The sequence below is a fragment of the Pleurodeles waltl genome, chromosome 2_1, assembly GCF_031143425.1.
Source record: "Pleurodeles waltl isolate 20211129_DDA chromosome 2_1, aPleWal1.hap1.20221129, whole genome shotgun sequence".
NCBI lineage: Eukaryota > Metazoa > Chordata > Amphibia > Caudata > Salamandridae > Pleurodeles > Pleurodeles waltl.
The window spans coordinates 47,380,238-47,400,783 of NC_090438.1; the positions used below are offsets into that span (position 1 = coordinate 47,380,238).

Here is a 20,546-nt window from a genome sequence, read left to right on the forward strand (position 1 = left end):
CACGAACCAATGTAAGTGTCTGACGTGGCATGGGTGTGGTTTCAAGCTAAAAGATTACAGAATGGACTGAGCACTTTGTTGTCGCCCATAAAAACACTATGGGCGCCTTAAGTGCTCATTCCACACATTATTCAACAGTAGGTCCCTTGAGCACAGACTCATACGGTCCTACAGGCACTATAGAGTATGGGTGATGATGTTCACCAGGTAAAATGGCTGTATAAAGCCTACAACTATCACTGACCTGTAGCGGACCAAACTGCACTGCGCGTGGAAGGGAGACAGGGAGGCCTTTGCACAATTCTGAGGAGCCAAAAGCTGAATTATAGACACAGAATTTTGCATAATGTGGAGTTCAATTACATTCAGTTCAACATAGTAAGCAGCACCTACTTGACACCCCAAAGGCTACATAGTGTCTATCCCAATATAGCGGCGTGATGTCCCAGGTGGTCCATGATAGGTGCGGACCAGCCCGACGTGTCGCTCTTTCACTATACTGGTCGCCGAGTTACCGGGGGTGAAATTACAAGCTCCCAGGAACCTGTTCTACTGGCTCTGTCCGCAGACTGAGGAAGCTCCCAGCAGATTCAGGGCTCTTGTTCTGCCTCTGGATAAGCAGAACATCTCAATTAACTGGAAAAACCCTGCTCCCCTTTCAGTGACGTGGCAGAAGGCCTCGCTCCCTTGGCTCCTCTCCGAGTACACACTTACGCAGGGAGGAGAGCGCAGGCCTTCGCAAACATCACGTCAAAGTAGTACGTCCTACTAAAGGAGTCTAAATCCTTAGTGAAGGAAGATGCTCACCCCTCCACAGAGCTTCTACTTAATTGTTCATTGATGCCTAGCAGTGGTAAATGTAGCCTTGCCATCAGTGTCCAACATTCATTTATACCCTAGGAGGGTCGCTTTACAGTGTCTGATGACAGCGAATACCCGAGCGCTTATTGCGGTCTAGCTCTTTGTTCTCCCATTTCCATAACTTCATGCAGTAGGGCTTTGGTGGAGAGCGGCGCCCATAAATGTGGGCAAATGTCACCTTGCTGCGTCACAGGGAAAGGGCAGGAGTGGGCCGTATTTATCTAATATGGCACATCCCAGTCCTTTTCTCTTTACGCTGGCGCCCTTTTGGCTGCCTAGCACCAACGCAGGTACCCTTGCACCATGGTACAAAGGTAGCAGGATTGTTTTGGTGCAGGAAGGGGCACCTTCCTACAAAAGGGACAATCCTGCAGCGTTTTCCTCTTTCTAGGTGTGCTGCAGAATGCAGCACACCTCGAAAGAAGAAAAAACTAGGAGAAATAAGGACAGTTCTCTTCATTACGCCTCTCCTGGGGAGGCGTATCTTTTTGGCGTATTTCCAGATTTACAAGGTATGGTAAATCTGGAAATGTGTCAAAAACCATGAGAGGTGCGTGGGAACGCTCACCAACACCCAGGGAACACCTCCATTGTGCAGAAGAAGGCAACGCTTGATTCGCACTGCCTTGTCTCATTCCATATTTTAAAAGGCACACAAAGTGGCTTTGCGTAGCTTCAAAAATATGACTTGGTGGTTTGCGCCACACATGTGGCGCGTTGCTTGGTGCAAGCATAGCGCAAATCACTCATAAATATGCCCATAGGAGCGAACATTGACGAGTTGTACGAGTGATGCGTACTTTGGCTGCCGAAGTAGCGGGGCAAGATGGGTTGGTTTGTTTTGTCTTTGTTTATAATTGCACAATACTGTGCTGACGTAGAGCGGTCCTCCGCGACTGAACTGGCCGCTTGTAGTGGTTATTATACTGTGTTCATGACTTGTGCCAACAAAAATATGTCTAAAAAAAAGATAGAGCTGTGATCCTCCACCTCCCTGGTAAATCTAAAACCAGCCTCTTCCTGTGTGGTACACTTCCATAAACATACACCGGTTTGTTCCCATCTAATGTAACGCAGCTTCCTGCAGGTAGCATTCTGCTCGTGATCAATAGGAAAGTGGTCATCTTTCTGAAGTTTTTTTTAAAGTAAATTCTTAATACTCTGCAAACTTGCCCTTTTGCTGTTTTTCATTTCCTAAGCAGGCCCTGTGATGTTAATGTTTTTTCCTCAGTGTTGACTTATATTAGAAATCCCATGAACTCTGCTCTTCCTCTTCTGATTAACCTCCCTGTGTTTACTTCCAACTCTCCTCTTTTCTCTGTGCAGTCATTCCATTGGTCATTACTTTAAAATGTCTTCCCTGGTACAGCCTCTGCTCGCAGATGTTTGCCTCATTCTCTTGTTCTCTCCTTGGTGTGCCAGGTCTCCCTTTCACCCCAAATGAAATCCTCGAACTGCTCCAATCACATCCTCGCCGTGTTCCTTAAATAGTCTTTCTTTTATATTCCACAAAAAGCTTGTTCTGTAAAATGTTTTTTTGAGGTACTCCCGTCGTTTCTAAGCATATTTATGTTGATTTCTATAAAAACTTTATAATGTATTCCCAAAAGACAAAGGCTAGATAGGAAAGCGAATTTTCAACACACACACACACACACACACACACTAAAGTTCTGAAGCACACTGCAATAGATATGATCCACACCACAGACACAAAATGACACCAGTTCTAACTGCTCTTGGTCCAATGCTTTTAATAAATTAAAGGCTTAAATTATACCTCGCCCCTCACATTTTAAAATCACCTATTCTTCTGCAAACTCTTCAGTAAAAGGTTAGAACTGTGCTACAGCTGGCGAGGTTGCGAGTGGCGCCCAGTCACAGGAAGCTCAGTTCACATTTGGCACTTGGGAATTGGGCACAGCTTTGTGGTCCAACCTTCCAGGCGCGTGCCCTGATTTCACTTACCATGGCATGGTACTCCCATATAATCTAGAAAATTCAACATGAAGGGAGGCCTGGGTGGACGTAACTAACCAATCTCCCCCACCCCAACATTCAGTTGCAAGAAACTGGGACAATCACAGTTTGATGCATGATATCAAAACATCCCCTGCATACAAAAATAGCATCTTTTTCTCTTTGCCTGATGGTGCGTTAGAAAAAAATAGTGGATCCACAGTCAGCAGGTAAAACTGCAGAAGACTCTTCACCCCGACTTCTCTGTCCCTAAATCCGATCTCCACCAGGCAAGCACTCAGTTCCTGGCGTCGTTGTCGTCATCGCTGTTCCCACCGCGGTCTTCGTTGGCATCACACAGGCCACTCTCGTCAATGTTCTCCAGCGAATCCCCGTGCTGCATGGCGAGCCGGGTGATGGAGATGCTGGGGAGCGCGTTCTGCTCTGGGTTGAGCCAGGGTTTAAAATGAGGGTTGTGGGTCTTCTTCCAGGCTGGGTAATTGATGCAGGCTTTGTAGATCATCTTCAGGACCTGCCGGGGAGGAAACATTTCATCACTTTTTTGTAAAATATGACCAAAGACCGCGAACAATGACATGGCTTCGTTTCATACCTGCTGCTCTCAGAATATAAGACCACAAAATATCAGTGAATGTTTTTCATTCGAAATGGACATCACAGTCCAGTTATTCCTAAATTGAAATTGTACCTTTCAGAGCCGCAGATGCTCTATGAGAGTCAAGGTGCTCTAGGTGTCCCCATGTCCTGAAGCACCAGAGGTCTGTGATTTTGAGCTTTAGGAACATTTTGAGGGCATCAGAGAAGATATCCCAGCTGTATGTTTTCAAACCTTCACGGTACCCAAGAGGCTGTGACATCCCTCAAGGAGACCAAAGTGTCTCAGGCGGTGTTCGAGCCAAAAGCACCAGATATTTGTTTCCCATTAACAGATGCCGGAGGCATTCAAAAAAACTACCCCATTTCTGTAGGTGCATCACACCGCTGGCACAACAGTCATCCAAGGAGCCCTTGGGATGCCCTTTATCTCTAACAGTGAAACCAGTCGTACCCGATTACCCCGCAGATGTAACTACATCAAGAAAGAGGATCAATATTGTTTAATCAAAGGGATTCCTATCGCAAAGACCAGAGGTTCTTAACCATTTGACTTCTGTGGAGCCCCTGCTTAACCTTAACTGAAACCTAGGGTCCCCCACTGAGTCATTATTGGATTCCAGAGACCCGACCCCCCCCCCCCCCCCCCCCCCCCCCCCAGGAGTCATTACCGGAAGCCTGGGACCCCACTTAAGTATTTTCGGTGACCTGAACTGCAAAACAATAAATAATAAAAAAAAATGTAATTTTTTTTAAAAAAAAATACAGAAACAAGCATTCAAACAAATACACAAATGAACACATTTTATTTAATTCACAAATATAAAAAGAAAATTCAAAATGTTAATTTTGTTGGGAAGGTTGGAGCTTTTTAAATGGAATTGAGGCTGCTCCTTATCCAAACTGTATTCTGTTTCAGGCACCTGCACTTCTCCGACCAATCAATCCGAGGATGCTAACTTTACTTTTAGCCTCCAATTTAAAATTCCCCTCACATTTGCAGAACGTTTTAAAATTTTCTATTCTACATTTTGCCTTTTTAATTACACTTCAATAATCTATTAATAATATTTAATTTTCAAAGGAGCCACGGAGCCGGAGCCACGGGTTAAGAAACACTGGCATAGAGCACTCAAGTGTGAGCTCTGTGCAGGACCTGGAAATAACTGCACAGGGAGAGGAAATGCACAGAATCCACACAGTCGGGTTTAGCCACCAGGAAGACCTGGAAACAGAATCAAGAGAGGGGTGATGCTGAGTGCTCGAGACTGCTAGAAAAAGGTGGTCACTGAAGTGCATAGTTTTCAGTAATCAGAAAGGGTGCAACGGTGATTGACTTTTAGATGGTTTATGGGACTCTGGGATCTGTACTGGAAAAAACAGACTTGCTTGGTGTGGAGGTCCCCGGGGATGAGAGTCTGGAGTAGGCAGCTTAACCAAAGACCAGTGGTCATGCAAGGGTGCTAGGTACTACAATGCAATCAAAATAAAGAGATAGTTTCTTACATGGAACCCTAGTTCTCAGTTACAGGCATTAATCGCTGAATCCATAAACAGCAGAATATTTCCATGGATAGGTGGGATCCCCCAAAGGCCATTTTACTATGAAAAGATGCTTTTAAGAGGCAACGTCTTCTACTTACTTGTTTTTAGTTTTTAAAAAGAAACTCGATTTAGCCAAATTAATGTATGTTACGGGTGGCTGGAAACACCACTTAAAGCCCCCCTTTTAAAAAATTAAAATCTGGCCTCAAACAGGCTGAGAACACACTGAGCCAATTAGACACTGCACCTTTAAGAAAGCCTAGAGTCAGCCAGCCTTCCCATCATGCAATGCAGGGTCAGTGAAGGAAAAACAGGGAATGTTTCCTGTCCACATAGCCTACTCACCACAGTCTTTTGTCGGGCAGGTGGGTGGTTATAGGTTCAAAGAAAACACCCACGATAGAGAACTAGGATCACAGGTATTTTTTCCTTCTCCATGACAGGAGTCAGATATCCACAATTAGTAGCAAGCTAATTAATGCTTAACCTGGTGGAGAATTTCAAAGAGGATGGTGAGGAGGACACAACTAAACCGCACAAGGCCAGAGTACCTGTTGTGGGATTCGAGTATTTGCGGTAATGCTTGGCAAGACTATGCACCAATCACCAAGCTTCTGCTTTACAAATATCCGTAACAGGCACATTCCGCATGAACGCAGGAGCTGCTTTGCCTGAAGTAGAATGAGCACCAAGTGTGCCCTCACTCAAGCACTAGTCACCCGTAACCTAGACTACGGGAATGCACTCTATGCCGGCATCCCCAACCACCTCCTCCACCAACTTCAGACCATCCAGAACACCGCAGCTAGACTGATACTCAACTCAACTCAACTGCTGTCTCCACTTCAACCGTCTCCAGGCTCCTATGTTGTGCCTCATTCTCTCGTTCGTACACATCCCTCACATACACAAATGCAGATAAGGAGGCCCAGCTTTCTCCAACCTTGCACCCAAAACTTGGACCAAACTCCCTCTCCAATCACTTTTGGAATTCTTTTTAACCCTCCACCCCTGGAAAAAAATGAAGAAGTATTAAATGTTGCTTCCTACAGGCATGTTTTGAATGTAAAAATATTTCCTAAAAATAGAAATCTAGGGAGTCCCACACCTGTGCAGACCTTTTCTAATGTTTATGTATATCTGAGGGACTCGCATGATCGGGAATTGGCCATTACTCGCCACTGAGCATTACTGGGCTTCTTGCACTAATGACAGCTTTGCCCCTACTGAAGTCAATGGCACTGTGGCAGAGTGAAGTTTGACTTGAGATGATATAGACTGTGTGTGTGGAAGGCACAGAAGCATTATCTGGCTACGACTACATCAGTGGAGACATAATGAGTGGCGGAAAGGAGACCAACTTTGAGAGGCGATAGAAAGGATCTCAGGCACTGCTCAGTTTGTTCTGGAGAGGACACAGATCTGTATCATGTACCAGACATCAGATTTGGCAACAAGATGCTAAACGATTTCCAGAGTTTTTGAAAACTATGGATGAAAGTTGAAATTCATTGTAAATCATAAAAATATTTGCACAAGGTACACAGGTGAAAGCCATTCACATGGAACCAGACAGGTTTGAAACAGGAGAGCTTGGGAAGCGTCAGGGAAGAAAGGGCAATCGGTGATAAAACTTAAAAAAAAAAAAAAAAAAAAAAAAAAAACATTGGTGACGTGACAACAATCTTTCACTGTAGAGAAGCAGGCCATGATGTAACAGATGACATACATAGGTATCCTTTCTTCTGAACCCTGAAGAACCACATGAGGTCCGCAAACTAGGAGCCACCCCGGAAGAATCCTCACTAGTCATGGCGGGGGTATTATCAGATCATAACCCACAACAAAGATTTCCTTAAACCACCAGCCATACTGAAGGAATCCTAAAAAACACTAGCCGTGCCCAAGGCTAACCAATCACAGCGCACACTGGTAGAATCCTCATCAGCCATGACAGACGTATCTTCAAATCAATAGTCATGGCGGAGGTATTATCGAATGACTAGGTATGACCAAGCTTTCCTCAAATCAGCCATGCTGGCCACATCATAAAATTACTAGCCATGCAGCATTCGTCCTCATCATCCGCTCTGAACGTATCCCGACGACAACGGCTGCGCTGAAGGTGTCCTAAAATCTGGAAAAATCTTCAATGGCCATGCCAGACACTTCTTAAAATCACTAACCACCCAGCCATACTGGATGTAGTTCAAAACCAGTGGCGATGTTTTCAAACTAAAGGTCCTGCCCTAAGGATCACCATATCACAAGCTCTGCCTCAGCGATCCTCACTTATTTAACGGGACCCGACTCGCCACTCTGCCATGAGGGTCAAACAGTTGGTCAGTGCATTCCAGTCATCCCTGCATGCATGAAGGAAGCCTGCAACTAACCTCTCACAAGGAACAAACCACCTTCTCAGAGGTTTCCTTGTACAGTGTCATGACCCAGAACTTGAACCTAATTCTATAATAGACATGCCAGAAAAGTGTCTGCAAGTTTACAAAGGCGTCCTCTGATGACAGACGGATCAGTACGTTCTCATACAACCAATAATGATTAAGTCATCCTTCTATCGTGGACAGGAGGCAATATATCCTGAAATCAGAAGGGATGCTTGAAGGAGCCGTACACCTCTATGCTCACATGAGTTCATGTACCAAACTTCTTTACTCATGTCCGCAGTACACCCCACACCCCACACACCCACACACCCACACACAAAAAAAGGCAGGGTAAAACAGAGAGAATGAGTGAAAAAGTGCTTCCCACCTGTCCTATATGTTAAACAGCCCAGAGACTCCTGCGTCCTACCTCCTAATCTAACAAACAGCCTTTATACTTGTCATATTCAAACACACTAGTTGTGTCTGGGACGCTGCAGATCTGGACCCTAATTCTGGCTGTGGAATCAGACCAGAAACTGTGTGATTGTGGCAAACTCTTGCATCTCCCCGTACCTCAAATTGCAAACAAAAGCTAAGTAAAAACAAGTACAGAATGTAGAAACTAGCTATCCGTGTACTGCAAAGTACAGTTCCAAATACATGCTGCCAGACCTCGGCCATCGCCACATTTTGTTCTTGTGAACAGGGGTGCTATGAGAGCTCTGCAATCACCAATAGAGCGATGGCAGTGAATTTGGAGCATCAGATGGAGGTGCCTGTTGAGTGCTCTGTGTCTTTAACTGCGGTGGGAAGGCTGTGACTGATGCAAGGTGGCAGAGAGGTACATCACAGCAGCCATGAGAATGATCAGTATTAAAGTATCAGTGCATGCCCTCAGGTTGGAGCGGAGGGCCTTGAGAGCTCTGTCAATGTCTCATCAGTGGGGCAGCTGATGTGTTTCAATAAAGAAAGCATTTGCATTGTGAGACCTCAGGGAACGTCTCGCTGTGATTGGTTGAAAACAAAATAGAGGGATACTGTGGCTATTTAAGTTGTTAAATTGCAATATACAGTAGTGTAAAGTACACCTTGAAATACAAAGCTTGGTATTCATTACACTTTTATGCTGGAAAAAGCACGATAGATGTTATCACATTCACTGAATGGCGGAGAGGTCACCAGCCTCTAAGAGCAGAGAGTTTATAACACCCAGCACAGGCCCCAGATGCAGCGCTTACCACAGACAGCCGGAACTAATACAAGGGCAGGAGAATAGGGGCACTGACAGCTGGCACACTCGAGTTAATACCATGAGTGACCTCAAACTAGTTAATAACATTACTTATTGTGCTTTCCCTCCTTGTAGGCACTAGCGTGGACCTGTCTGCCCCTCCGTGTTCACCAGCCTGGCACTGCCTCCCTTACGTATCCTTTCTTTCCCTCCCTGTGGGCACCAGCCTGGCACTGCCTCCCTTACCTATTCTTCCTTTCCTTCCTTATGGGCACTAGCCTGGCACTGCCTCCCTTACGTGTTCCTCCTTTCCCGCCTTGTGGGCACCAGCCTGGCACTGCCTCCCTTACGTGTTCTTCCTTTCTCTCCTCTTACACGCCGCTGCCCGTTCTTTAACATGTCGGTTTACCACTCCTGCCACAGGGCTACCACTCACCTTTGGAGCCAGGTACTGAGAGGACTTATTCACAACCCACTTTGGTAAGGACCCTGAAAAAAATAATAATAATAATCAAAACTACAGAAGCATCAGAAAGAGAGGCAGTGTTCATACTCCTTTCGAAGACAGTTACCTGGAAACATTTAATTACAGAAAATTCCATTTAATGGTACAGTATTTACAGAATTGCATATGTCTGTCAAGCTTTCTTCCCCAGAACGAGTTGGGACCTTAGGTACTGGCTGTACACAGCCAAGGCATTTAGGACAAGTCAAACAGCAGAGAACGCTGACCCGACACATTCAGACAGGTGAGCTAACTCCAAGGATGTGGAGTTTCAGCCCTCAGCCCCCCAGATGCAAGACGTTACACGACTCTTGCAAGATGTTACACAAATCTTACAAGAGTGCATCCTGGGCACAGAAGTAGCTCTTGCATGCACAGATGAACTTGTGCTACTACTCAAGGTTCTCAAAGCTTTTGTGCCAGCAGCACAGCTAAACTCCTAGTCCTCACAAGACATCTTCTGCACTCCAGAAGTCCTACAAAAAACAAGCCCCTTCAAGACGATGTTGTATAAAGCAATAAAAAGACCACTTGTAAATTTACACCTCCAGCAACAAGACTACAAAATTCCTAACAGATACTCTCAGGGTAGATGCATCTATGGGCCCGCTGCACAGAACCCTGGGGTCTCATCAGGCAGAACCCATGTTAAAGCTGCTACTGCTGCTGTTCTGCCTGGGAGTACATATCTGGAAGAGTCCCCTGAAGGCCGAGGCTGGCCCTGTACATGGACAAGAGGGAGGGATTATCTGGGCATCTCAGTCAGGTCATGTCTTCCTAGATGAATGTCTGTCCAGAAGCAGCCGGTAATATCAAACCAGGTTTGTAAGCAAGGGGGAAGAAACCTCCGCCTTCACAGCAGGAAGACCTGGATACATCAGAATAGGAAAGACAGAAGAAGACGGGAACTGCACAATGGGCGCTCCGTCTCCCTAAGTGAGCGAGATGGGGGGGGGAGGCATCCGTGGCAACAAGGCTACTCGCATCCATCACGGACGCGTACACATTACAATTAATACTCTAAGAACACTGTTGGGTTAGCAGCACTCTTTGGTATTTACATTTTGCGGAAGTCGTAGAGTACAATGTACCCCTTGAATCAGTTTTTACACACTCCAAAATACTTTGAAATAAACATAAACTTAATACAGGACGCTCAGGACTTGCAGTGATCCCACAGTGAAAGGCAATAGGACAAAAACTGCATGTGCAAGGCTGGCAACTGACCCTGGGACATGATCACAGCATGTAATCCAACATGTTGGAGCTACGCAGGCTATGGTAACAGTCCACAGACATGTCTCCGGTCTAGCGGCCTAAGTGATGACCGTGCTCCGCCCCTGTGTCACTACACGGGCACCGTCATGATAACTTGTGTCAGCAGCACAGGAGGGAGGGCTGTGATCTGTGTCCGGTACCTAAGTAAGAACTCTTCCATCTGCACAATCTAAGGATTTACAGGTAGTACTTTATTGGTGGCTGACGGTAACTAATTGGGAACGATGGAAATCAATTGGCTTGAAGGTTTAGTCTTCTGATCGCAGCTCCACTGACTGTCACTTTTGCGGTCGGAGTCACTAGCGACTCCGCGTTGGACAGCGACGGACACTATGCGGAGATCTTAGGATGCCCGGAGTCGATGCATAGATATTGAGCTCAGCGGCGCCTAGCCTAACTCAATAGGAATACATCTTTTAACAGCTCCTTTCCCATTGTTGTTGATTGTATTCTGGCAGCTGCCTGTGAAGTATAGCCTGTAGAACAAGGCTTGTATAAAATGAGTCCCTTTGGGCGACTGTATCAGTGCAAACAATGCTCCAGTTTCAAAAAGCACATTGGCTCGCCCTTGTTCCTCCAAAGGATCCCTGCACGCTCATAGGCAAACCTTCAGATTCCCAGTCTTGACAATTGACAATGTTCTAGGTGAGACTGCTGAAAGGGCTCAGCAGCCTGGAAGTGATGAACTAAGCGACGTGAGGGCCAGGCCCGTGGTAGGGTGCAACACGATTCAACCCTGACTTACTGGTAAGGTTACTCTGAAGCACCTCACTGAAAGGAGGGCTCCAAGCGGGATCAAGTGGGCCTGTTTACCCTCTCCAAGACCCTCCTGATTCTGCATCCTCCCTTGGTACACAAGTGACCCACCCAGCCTCCACTGCCCCGGATGACATATCTTCAACAACTAAAACTGAAGAGGTTCCGAAGAGAATACACTGCGGCACTCCTGTAGAACACACACAATGCAGCGCTTGGAGGCCCTGTGTTAAGCTTCTCAAACACCACGCTTTTCAATGTGAGCCTAAAAACAGGATTATCTGAACACAAGGACCCACTGAGGACCCTAATTATAACTAATAGCCTCTCTGACCAGGGCCCTGCATTAGGTCCTTTCACAGTTCTACTGTAACAAAGATACCGCTCAGTCGCTTCGTCTGTTGAATAAGCAGAGATTTGAGCTTTACCGGCCTCCGTACCGGGAAGGAAAGCGTGCAATGACCCCTTTCATGAGCAGCGGCTGCATCACTTCACAGATCAGTATCGTCTCCCAACCCTGCCCCTCCCCCCCCCCGGAATGCGGAACAAAGCGCACTGACCACAGCTCTCTGCTGTGGGGAGAGCCCGGGGCACACCCAGAGGTCCTTCTTTCAGCGGTGTGCACTCCAACACTGCACGAGCAACGTAGCACGTAGAGAAGACGTCATAGATTGCCAGAGCATCTCCAAGCTCCCGGGGTCCCAGCCTGCATGTGACAGAACCCTGCCGACCCCATGAAATATGCCACTTGTGTTGAGCTGACAATCCACCGCTGCAGAATGAGTTGGGAGTGTCAATGAATCCCTCTTGTCCCGACAACTCAAACCCATGGCCTCTGAACTACTGCACAAATCCATGCACACTGAAGCCACCCCTTTTCCTAAAAGGTCTACGCAAAACTCTTTTGAAACTACTGGACTGACCGAATAGTCATGCCTCCCAAGCTAGACAGAAGCCCACCATATCCCCAGAAAAACCTTCACTCGCACTCAAGAGCGGGTCCACAACACAATTACAACTGCTCCGACCAGGCTCTCCGGAAAGAATCAATCTGTTGCACCTGAAACGATCCACCTCAACATTTTAAATCATTAATTGAACTGGAGCTCAGTTTGTGTTCATTTAGTTCGAGTTTTGCATCCAGCAAACAAGAGAAAACAAAATTATAGAGCACAGGACTAGATTGAATAGTAGTTGGTTGCATTAGCGCTCCTCCTCCCCAGTAGATGCAGATACGTTCTTCCAGGGATTCCCAGGTGAGTTGTGTCAATATCCATTCCTTTTTTCTGTGCATTTCCTTTAAAAGGCTCCCACCTCCCTCCATTTGATATTAAAATACTTCGCACCTGGCGCGGAGCTATGTAACTGCTCTGTGTAGCAACAACTTCACTAAAGGCCACCTGGTAGCACTGGGTAAAGCAGACTGATGACCAACTGGACGGTCCACATGCCAGAGTCCATGTGCTGGCCAGTCTGATGATCAGTGATGGTCCTCAGCCACCGGGCCTCATGTCCGGCCCAGAAAATGGATTGTGGGACGCAGTTATTCCACAGAAGGGGGCGGTGTTAGGCTTTTGAACAGAGATTCTGGGAACAAGCCCAGAGGGTTTCAGAGTCCTGTGCCCTACACTCCGACATTTGGCGTCTGGAGTCCGTACTCATGAACGTGGATGAATGATGCGTTTGATGTCTCGTCGGAGGTCATGTGCCAGTGGAATGGTAAGAGGCCTCCATCCATGCCCTGCACCTGGGATTTAAACTCAACACAAGCAGCTTGCAGTCCCCTGTATCCACACTGGTTTAGGAGGGTGAAGATCCTGCTGACATCTCAGTACAACAGGCAACTCTCCGCCACTAACGGATCAGAGAGAAAGCAACTGTTGATCTATGGAGTGATCTTTAGATCTCCCATGAACTTTAGGGCTCCTTTGGGATCTAATTCTAACCTCAGCCCCAGCGCTCCTAGCCTCATTTGCCTCTGACCAAAAGCTCTGTATGCATATGTACCCCCCAAGATTTATGAAAGGAGGCTCCCAGGATCTTACCCAATGGAAGAAAGATACTGAGAACGCGGGCATCACTCAATAAGGTCATCCTATGCTAAAAGGTGCTTTCATCACAAGGGTTCCATTAGGGCTCTTGATGGCCCTCATTGCAAGGCACTTGGTCCTAGAGTAAGCGGTGGGGTAGCACTTTGTGTGGTATATAACCTCTCTTCCTGCAAGGCGGGGTTTGGTATTTCAGGGGAATCAGGGGAGCAGAAATTGGCCTGGATGTTTCCATCCACACCTCTATTGGTTGTCTCTGAAGGTCTTCTTTTGTGCAAATGTGTGCTGAGACTGGGAGCCTGAGCTAGAGCTATCTGTGGCCTTAAAATGCCGCTGTCCATTTCAGTGCGGTGAGGGCACCGCGTCTACAGTACGGATTGCATTTTGATGCTGTAAGGCCACCTTCTGAAGTTCTATGCGGAACTATTCCCCTGACAAGGGTCTGGAACTGATCTGCATGAGGCTGATTCTCATCGATGACAGTAGAGGCTTCTATGGGCAATGGGCAGTGGAATCCAGAGATTACATCCATCCTTTTGCTGCCTCTTTCTTACCTGTGACAGTAATTCCAATCTTTAAAAAGGAGGACAGTGCATCACCCTGCTTGATGTGAGCTCTTGCACCCTTTGTTTTTCAACTTCACTGACCACAGGTCCTGTAATAGTCCATTCTAGGTGGGCGTAACGTGGCCAGATGGACACAGCAAGATGAAGACCCCACTAATGCATCAGAGAAACCCTGATGACTGAATTGTGAGATCTTGCTTGTGAATGAGTCTTCAAACATCAGATTGTTCACTACACCCAAGTGAAACTTGCCATGTCCACAAGATGTGAAGCTCATCGTCTGAATAGCTTCGTTGCTGTGTCCGGAACCGTTTGTCTTCCAGTTTCCTCAAACACAGTCCGCAGCCTTGGACTGAATTCATACTTCTAGCTCCACCTTCCCACCTCTTTATAGTCCTGACTTCTCCATCCCGTTTCTCCTGCAACAATAACCCCCTCCTTTGCAGGCATCCTTCACTATTTCTCTAGATATCATCCCTAAATTATCTCTCAAATTGTAAACTTGCATCAACAAAACCTTCCAAGAGCTGTTTTTCACCCTCGCTACCTGCTATGAGACCATCAAGTCCATTATCAGCAGCTCTGACTCTGAAGTTCAGGCCATGATCATCTCCAGACAAACAGAAACGTTTATTTTTTGTTCTAATGAACATACCTGAATGCCTCTTCTCCCCTCTATTTGGCTTCCCCCCACCCCCCACCACAAACACACACTTCATCCCAGTCTATAAATAGCCTGAAACAGTGTGGTCAGATCCTGGAAACTGCTAAGTGGCTTCAAACATTCAGAGCCAGAAACATCAGCTTGTCCAGCAATGCTTTAAAGGTCATCAAACAACAAAAGGCGAGAATTGGAATACTCTACGAGTGACCTTTTTTTAAAATTTGAAGCAAAAATGTATCTTCTGAAGAAATAAAAAAAGGAGGCCCCTGAGGTTCTCAACCACATCCACCCCAAGATATGGAACTATTCCCTCTTTAACATTGAGTCACCCCAGACCTTCCCTGCTCTAGACCACTTTTCAAACACCATCGATTCCTGCAGAGCTACCCTCCGCCATCCTGGTAATTCCACTTCTTCACTCCCTGGGTAAAGCAAGCTACATTAACATCTTATACACAACAACTTTAAGCAAATAAATACTCAACAGGCCAACCTTAAAGCATACAACCAAACTTAAAAGATCATAATAATGCTGAATGACCCAATCCATATCACGAGCTAAAACAAAGGTTAAAACGGCTGCGCTTGATTCCAAGCACAATCTGAGAACAGTCGGCTACTCGGTGCCCAGCGACAGGTTGTAAAACCAATCTAGGTACGGCAAATGCAGCAACAGCTCACTGTCGAAAGAGAGACCGAGGGCAGAGATGTGGTTCAGTGGGCACTGGGCTCTTACAACATATCCACGGAGTCCTGGTGTTCCAGCATTATTGCTAATACCCAAGTTTTTGAAGGAATTTTGCTAAATTGGAGGCAGGAACCCACTTAAAAGGTCTCCACATCTGCAATGTTCTCGTGGAAGAATTTGGCTGTACAGCGCACGTGCTGCTATTCAGTTATATGGAGTATGATCAGTGAGGCTCAAAGACTCTGGAAACCTTCTTAGAACAACTTTCTTTACGCACGATGCAGACTGGCAGCATTTCGTTGCTGAAGTGCGAGCTGCCTAATCACCACCCAGCAATATGGGGCACTCGTCCTTTAACAAATGGTGCCACTGACGTACTCTGCCAAGCATACAAAGCATACTGTTCACCCACCACAGGAGGTTAGATGGCAACTGCATGAGAAAATATTACTGCAAACCGCTCCAGTGTTTAGTCCTATGTGAGGGGTCAGAGGCACCGCACTCCCCAGCCCTTAAATTGAGAAGGACAATGGCGACAAAGCTGAAAACTGTAGTCTTCGTCAGGTCTTGGATTAGTTACATGCTTGCTGTTCAGCGTGAAAGGAGGTTTGTGTGGGCCTGACATGCATGATTGCAAGAACAATAACAAAATAAATTAATCACCCTAACCCCCAAAAACGACATATGCAAAAGAGGAATACATGGTCGCAGATAGCTACTTTTCACACCTTACCCTTGGGGTCCACCTGAGCCAAGTATGTCAGAATGCAGCTGTTGGGACCAGTTGAAGTGACGAGGTAGCCAGCCAGGAGGGAGACGGCACGCACAAGATCCTTCCGGGGAGGGAAATCCTACGGAGACAACAAAGCGCACATTCAGTTCGAAAGCCAATGCCATCTCCGCTCAATGCGCGACGTCCCCAGCACCACGCCACAATGCTGCATCTCCACGACAGCACATGCAGCAGGTTCAATGCACAATGCAGAGAACAGGTTTGAATTTCTGGCCGGGCCGTGTATTTTGGGAACATCAACGGAATGGACGCTTCAGTCAATGTGTGGGAGCAAGGAAGAACCATTTGACATAGCTCAAGTAGACATATAACTACATCACAAGCTTGGTTGTACTCACTTTAGTGAGATGCACATCAGACTGCACCTTTGGACCAGGTCAGACTGATGGTGGGCATATGGCAGGGTTCCCATGGCTAGGGCACAAATAAGAAAATCCACAAGTAGTGAATTGAGTGTGTGTTGCCATAACCTACCTCTTCTGCCTTGCACCAATGAGAAACATGAATATTACAACTTCCTTAATAGGAATTACATGGGCGAAGAGAAACAGAGATATTAGTGCACATGGAGACTCTGTTCGGCAGAACAGCAGGTTAACCAAATGGCTGCAGAGATCTGTGTGACACCCAGGTCAGATTTTATGACAGTGCTAGCTCGTTAAAAGGCAATAAAACCAGGTCATCTAGTTGACGGATTCATAATATTAAAATTTAAGAACCACTTCAGTTTGTGCTGTCGTAGAGACTCCCGTTATAGTAACGAGACTGCTGGAATTGGCGGCAGCACCACCAAGCGCATGGGACTGAGTCTGATCCTACGCTGTGTGACAGCTGTCGGCCTAACCCTTCCGGCCAGCTAGCAGCACCTCACCAGTACCCAAGAGTAAAAGTTGATTTGTGGCAGCCCTTCGCATGACATCTGGATTCCTCAAGGAAATCGTGGTGGAACAGATCTTGCCCCTTTCTCTCAGTCACATGTCTCACACATACGAAGGCCAAAAGTGGAACAGGACTAGGTTCAATAAGTTTTATTGACTCAAGTGCATTCTACGTGAACAGGCATGTATTACGAATATAAGGATAACACATAATAAAAGCAAGGCAGTGACAAGGAAAGTGAAACATAGGAAAAGTCCCACCATATTGTCACAACAATGGTTCTAAAATTCCTACCTGCACTACTAAGATTCTATCCAAGAGCATGGCAGTGTAAGCCCTAATCTGCCCACCAGGCCTCCAGGAAGAAACCCATCCCCCGTACCTGTGATTGTAGGTAAAGAAGAGGTCTCTTGGTCTACTGAGAATCCTCCCACATGGAGGAAAAGAAGGCATCAGGTCTCAGCAAAAACTGCAAAGGCGACGTGCAACATCGTGTTGGAGAGAATGGGGTGTTTTATAATAAAACATCTGGTATTTTGAGAAAACTGCAGTGATATGACAACACGTATATTTCTGTGTATGAGAGTTGGGGACAAGATGAATGCTCTCTGTGCGGCAATAACTCGTAACTTATCACATTCAATCTTGAATTAAGCACAGAATGAAAATGCCATGCAGAGAAAAGAATAACAGAATCCTGTGCAATAGGATAAGCTGATAAAATAATAAAAACATCTCCAGTAAAATAAATCTTTTGCTAATATAATAGGAATAAAATTGCATGTATCGGAGTGAAAGGGCCTGTGAAATAGCTAAAGTAACCTAACAGTACATTTGATTGGTAGTTGGTGTAATTGTTCATTTTACACAGTAATTTTTTCTAACACCACAGGGACGTTAGGCAGGGTGTAAATCACAGTCTATGAAACCAGCAGTGCCATGCTACATATTTGAGGATTACAGTTTTGTAATCAGCGAGCACTGGCTGCTGAGACTTCCTAACAGCAATTTCTTGAGGTAAAACACAGAACTGTGCAGTGTTCATCAGTCCGTGCCTCATACCCCTCATCCACCTAGAATAGCTGCGCCCTCTCTTATCTACCTGTGCCTCGGTCACCTCCGGCATCAGTACACTGCTGTCCACACTAACTTACCCAGGTCACGCCAGTCAACAAGCATGACTCAGTGCTCTCCCGACTGTTTGCACAGTCTTCCCTCTCATCTGTCTTGCGGGTCTAATGCTGTCCTCCCCTTCCACTGCCCGATTTCCCGCTTCCATTGTCTGACTGGCGCCTCAACCTCATTTACTCTGTGCCCTGGTTCCCTCTCTCATCCATCTTGTGCAGCAGGCCTCTCCACCATTCACACTGCCCTGCGCTCCACTTGGTCCAGTCCTCACTGCCTCAGTCCCTTCTTTAGGTCTCCTCTGCTTTGGTCACCTTTCTCATTGGTCTTCCAATCCTACCTTCAATATTATCGGTTAGTGTCTCGCTCTCCTCTCTACTTTTGCTGGTGTCTCACTTTCCTTTCATATGCATTGTACCCAAATCATCTGTCTCATTTAATGTTTTTAGGTGTCCCTGGTCCCACCACTCATTTGTTTCTCACACTTGTGGCTTGTTCCATTAAGTCATGCATTGTGTGCCTCGTCACTCTCTCTCTTATCTTGTGACTGAACCCCACATCCGTCTTGTTTCATGGATACCTATCACCTGCGATGCTATATGCAAAGGTCCCAGTCCTGCACCTTACCCCTTTAGTCATCGAACTTCTATCTTAAATGCCCATCTCTGTACCGCATGGCGGTCCCTTCTCTCACTCAGGAGATGTCAGAAAATGCTGCTGAACCCTGGAAAACACTGTTCCTCAGTCGCTGGCTCTCTTGGCGCGTGAAAGTGCCTGGACGTCAAGTGCTTCATTAGAATATGATCTACCCACTGCGTCTTAGCTAGAGCCCGTGAAGGATGAGGTACACCCCATGTCTGCAGGGAGCGTGAAGTGACCTGAAGGGGATGGGAGGTGGTGGGCAGACAATCTCGCAGCCAAAGCCCAAGTGCACAAATGTTAGCATAGATTTGTATGCGTCCGGCAGAGGCAGCTCACTTCAGTCCAGGAGGTTTCAGCAGAAGCATGCCGTTTCTAGGAGGCGGGCGACTGGACTATACTGGGTTTCTTTTGACGTTTAAATGAAAGCCTGACCTAGAGTAGAGCATGTGGCTCTGAGAGCCACATGGACAATTATTTCTTCTTTTGCAAACATGCTCATCTCATGTCCATCTATCATCTTGCATATCTGTAGCACAAAAAAAAAAGTCAAAAGAATATGGACTATAATGTCTGCAGATAGCAGCGGAAAGAGTATACAAGATAGCACCACCATGATGGGGCACGAATACTTAGACACATTTCAGTTTAAAGTTGGGCATTTGTTTTTTACAATGAAATGGAAGTTAAGCAAGTAACTGTAGATGGCTCAGGAGACAGACTAATCTTTCAAGCATGAGGACACACCTGGTCAAGTTGCCTTCTAAACAGAGATACTAAATCCTTGAGGTCTTCTCCAGTGGTTTCAAGATCTGAGGCCAATGAGTGGAAAAAACAAGGGGTGGAGCCCTCTATGTCTGAGGCACTTTTGTTGCAAGCGGTAGTATAAATGTTGCTTTGAAGCATACTGCTCTGTGTGCATCTCTCTAGTCTTTCCTTCCCGCACTCTCGCCCTGCCGTCCCTTCACTCGCTGGAGCACACTCACCGGGTGCTTGACCGAAAAGTTGATTATCATGTAGTACTTGTCCAGGACCAGCCAGGACCGCAGAGTCACCACATCCCGATTCTTCAAGGGCTTTGGACATTTCCCTAAACAGAAAAGAAATCAATTCAAGAGGAGAACTGAAAATGAATCTGGAACATACCCATCAGGCACCGCAGGCTTCTAAACATCATTGTATACAGATCTCCGTGACAAGCACTGAGGTTGGGAAGGAGAAGAGACCTCTGGTGAGTAGCTAAGAGGCCTAGCGTTCAGCAAAGCAGCTACTGGCCCAAGCGGTACTCACAGGAGTAGTAGCCCACATCTGCATTGGCGCTGATGCGGGCAATGTCTCTGCTCTCGATCATGCTGATGTCCCACTTCTTGCGATACTCAATGTCATGCAGAACGTCGTACAAGGTCTCCGCAGGTACATCCTTTATCGTGAACTGGCACTGCAGACGAAAGGAGCAGGACAGTCAGTAATGTGCACTGCTGTCGTACTCTACATCCAGTCCAACTGGAAAGCTCCCAACTCCTGCATCTCATGTACAAGCTGCAACCCCTACTGCAAATTCACATCAGCTGCTGCAACTCTACCCCATTCCACTTCACTCCAGTATACCTCAGAGACAACACCAGCAGTGTTGTTCTTCATCCACCGCTTTGACAGCCACACCATACTATAGGTGAAAACCCAACAATGAACCATATACTTCAATGGAGACTCACTCTTGCAGCAATCCCGTGGTCAACACTTGAGTGAGGAGACATGGAGCAACAAACTCTAAACCAGTGATTCTTAACCTGTGGTGCGAGGACCCCTGGGGGTCCACGAAGCCTATTCAAGGGGCCTGTGGCTAGTAATAAAGTATATCCAAAGAAAAAAGTAAAACTAAAAATGTGAAAACTTTTTCTATTTGATTGTGAATTAAATAAAATATTTATATAATTGAACATCTGTTTGGCGTATACTTGTTTTTGTAATTTTGTGCATTGTTCTGAAGTTCAAATCATCACAATT

General features: G+C 46.3%; 1 protein-coding gene across 1 annotated transcript in view; it reads right to left on the reverse strand.

Annotated features, from left to right (window-relative positions):
- Positions 1–2,598: 2,598 nt before the first annotated feature.
- The window catches only part of LOC138261097 (START domain-containing protein 10-like), a 116,242-nt gene continuing 98,294 nt past the window's right edge, over positions 2,599–20,546 (reverse strand). The window contains exons 2-6 of the mRNA XM_069209741.1: positions 19,830–19,977; positions 19,526–19,629; positions 15,837–15,954; positions 9,035–9,087; positions 2,599–3,352 (exon numbers count right to left, since the gene is read on the reverse strand). Of these exons, the coding sequence (XP_069065842.1) occupies positions 3,119–3,352; positions 9,035–9,087; positions 15,837–15,954; positions 19,526–19,629; positions 19,830–19,977 (657 nt within the window). The 3' untranslated portion in view covers positions 2,599–3,118. The remainder of the gene's footprint in view (positions 3,353–9,034; positions 9,088–15,836; positions 15,955–19,525; positions 19,630–19,829; positions 19,978–20,546) is intronic.